Source organism: Citrus clementina, unplaced genomic scaffold, assembly GCF_000493195.1.
Source record: "Citrus clementina cultivar Clemenules unplaced genomic scaffold, Citrus_clementina_v1.0 scaffold_7, whole genome shotgun sequence".
Lineage (NCBI taxonomy): Eukaryota > Viridiplantae > Streptophyta > Magnoliopsida > Sapindales > Rutaceae > Citrus > Citrus x clementina.
The window spans coordinates 14,258,477-14,261,979 of record NW_006262075.1 but is presented as its reverse complement, the minus strand read 5'-3'; the positions used below and the strand labels follow the sequence as shown (position 1 = coordinate 14,261,979).

Genomic DNA, 3,503 nt, shown 5'->3' with positions numbered 1-3,503 from the left:
TACTAGTCAACTTTAAGCAATGTCTAATACTCATACAACAATCCTTACTAATTACAAAATTAATCCTAAAATCAATAATAACAAAAAATTTACACTAATTTTTATTTTACTTTTAAGGTTGGTTTGATAAATTAATATTGCAAGGACATTATTATAAAAGTAAAGAAAAAGTAAAGGTAAGAGTGTAACATATTTAATAACAAGAGTGTCTTTAGATACTTTTTAAATATAAAAATTATACGACCACTTAATTCAAAATATAGGAACACAAACATTTTAAAATTTTTTGCACTTCTATGTTTCTTACTTTGGAGTTGGAATTGAATGATATAGTCTTGAAGTGATTTTTCGTTAATACATATCTCCTACTTCAACAAAATAAACAGGTAAATAAATAATGCTTGGTGAGCAACTTCATCAATTGTATGATGACATCGAACATGTGACACATTATGTGACTTATTATTAATAGTGTTGAAACTATACATGCACTTGATAAATATAATAATGTCGCTCACCATAATATGAATAACATCATCCACTAGATTATATTAAAAAAAACTTCACAACTTAAGTATTTTCATAATATTTAAAATAAGATTGTTCCATTAAATCATTTGGACTCATACAAACAGTAAGAATTTTATACATAGAAAGCACACTCCTGCCAAGACAAACAAATTGCTGGTTAACAATAATCACAGTCAATAAAACTCTCAATAAGAATAATATTTTCTTAAGACCCAATTTTTCTTCTCAAAGCAATAGTCTGAAGTATGAACTTATTAAAAGAGCATCACCTTGTGACTAGTGAAAAAAATAGTTTTTGTCATGTTCTTTTGAAAGTGAAAAGGGACCAAGAATTTTCTTTAAGAAAATTACATCACATCTTAATTAAATTGAGTTCTTAAGCACATTCGACTAAAGGAAAGTTCTCAGTCTATTGCAAAACTGGTTATAGAATTACTTTGATCTTTTGAAATTAATTATTAAAATGTCAAAAAATAAGGTTATGATTTCAACATCAATCAACTCCTATTAGAAAGCTTATTAGTTCATGAATAATCTAAAGAGGCGAAATTTAATTTTGAGGTTCATATCTCAGATTGAACATATGGTTCGATAAAATTCGTAATGTGGAAGCTATATATCTGTTGCACTTGAAAATCGAAAAATTTATATGAAACGATTTTTTTTTTCTTTTACTGTCATGAAGTTCACATATGAATGAGATTAAAGTTGATGGAGATGTGCTTATGCATGTGATTGTGTATATATAATTGCTGATCAAGACATTTAAATGTCATGAAGCTGATTAATTAAATGGACCACTACTAGTTAAATCTCAACTTGATTGATGATCCAAACACTTCAATCAACATTAATTATTTCTCAATTTTTTCATCAATCTCCATCACTGGCCATATGATCAGATGATTGACCATAATTTTTGTATGCATCTAACTGTATTTATACACCTAAAAAGTACATAGTATGATCAACGGGGAAAAAGAAAGAAAAAAGAATGATTGCTCCGTTCTTTCAAAGCTTCTTGAACAAAATATCTTGAGGATCATGAATCATCATAATACACTCACTATAACAAAGGTTCATGTAGATTATATAAATTATATGAGCCACATAATTTCTTTTTCTTTTTTTGATTAAAAAAATTTAATGTTTCAATCCACTTATATTTACTGTCAGAATTTTATGTGAATAGTTGATATAGATAACTCTATTATGATGCAACCCAAATAAATAGACACATGTCAAATCTACCACAAAATATCTCCTTTCTCATACACATTCAGGAACTTAAACAGATTCCCACGTACATGTATGAAGGTAGTTTATCACCTATATCTGTTATCATATAAAATTACAAATCAATTCATTAATTCGAGATTTTTTTTTCTTAACAAGTGCCTTTAGAACACATGTCATACTTAACAACATTCTGGTTAAATGGTATGTACAGTTTTGACAAAGTCTCTGCTTATAGACTGAATAAGATATTGCAAGCCTAAAAAGGATAAAATGAAATGTTTTTTTTTTTTTTTAAGATTCTGCAAATCCTTTGTTGGAGTTTAGAGAACTTTACAAAAACCACAAACTTTTTTCTAGTACACAAGTCCATTCTAGCCAAAATAATTCTGGAACCCACAAAAGCAAGAAGATTATTTTATGTTGGATTTCATTATAAAGCTACAAGTAGCCTTAAATTTAATCAAAAAGGTCCAAGAAAACGTAAAAGAGACAACAGTGGGAAAACAAAAAAGAAAAACGAAAAAAGAAAATTGAGTAAACGAAAAAAATGCAATGGGCATATTGCAAAAGAAAGGATGTACATACTACATAATCATGTGTGTTTCCTCATGAGTTTCAATCAAAGTGTTGGATTACACACATACAGTAAAAGCACTACAGTCTCTCTCTCTCAAAGTGTCTTAATCTGTAAGTCTTGAAATATTAAGACTTCGTAACTGTAAAATAGTTGAAAAAAAAAAATTGAATAGTATCTATACAAGAATCCTCATCACTATTTATTACTTTTGTCATTATAACATTTCACCCTCTCTTGCTTTTAAACCTAAACTCAATCAACCCTAAAGGAAAAAAAGTTCATTTGCTCTTTAGCGTATTCATATTCATCGCATATGGAGCCTCCAAAATCAGAGCCTTCTGAAACTTCAAGCTTCATCTCAGTTTCAAATGCTGCTCATTCATGCATAATCAAACCCTCAGAAAAAGAAGGCCAAAAAGTACAACGACAAAACACAAACCCTGCTCTTGTATTGGATCTAAGCCTCTCTAACAAGGATTCAAATCGTGGGTCGAAGCCGGAACTCAATCTCATAGACTGCTTCAAGAGTACTGATTCTTCCCAAGATTCATTGGAGAACAATGATATTCATCGTCAAGGTAATGAAACCGAGCCTAGAGTATTTTCATGCAACTATTGTCAAAGAAAATTTTATAGCTCACAAGCACTTGGGGGTCACCAAAATGCACATAAAAGAGAAAGAACCCTAGCCAAAAGAGGCCAAAGAATTAGTACGCCGTCGTCGTCGTCGTCGTCTTTGGCTTTTGGTCATCATCATAACCCTAACTCATACACACATAGATCATACCCTAGTTTGGCTTCTCTGCCTCTGCATGGCTCTTTTAATAGATCACTTGGGATTCAAGTTCATTCTATGATTCACAAGCCATCTTTTATCCCATCAACAATCAATTCTTCATATTCTTACAGCCAAAATGGGTGGCCTAGGCAACCCATTGATCAACAACCAGCAATTGGGAAGCTTTCTCAAGAGAATTTTCAAGCAAATGCAGCAGCTGGATCATCATCAATTAATGGTGTTTCAAAATTTGAGAATGTTAAAAAATTTTCTCCAGTAACCGAAGGAAACATTGGAGGCTATTGGTGTGATTTTGTTAGCCCTTTCAAGACAAAACAAGATGATTTGCAAAAACTGGACCTGTCCCTCAAGCTCTAA

General features: G+C 30.8%; 1 protein-coding gene across 1 annotated transcript; it reads left to right on the top strand.

The window, feature by feature from the left end:
- Positions 1 to 2,571: 2,571 nt before the first annotated feature.
- LOC18035825 (zinc finger protein 1) lies at positions 2,572 to 3,503 on the top strand. The gene has a single exon (XM_006427525.2). The coding sequence runs from the start codon at positions 2,661 to 2,663 to the stop codon at positions 3,501 to 3,503; it is 843 nt and encodes a 280-aa protein (XP_006427588.1). The 5' UTR covers positions 2,572 to 2,660.

Coding starts and splice junctions, on each gene's coding strand:
- LOC18035825 (XM_006427525.2), top strand. CDS start 2,661: ATGGAGCCTCCAAAATCAGAGCCTTCTGAAACTTCAAGCTTCATCTCA.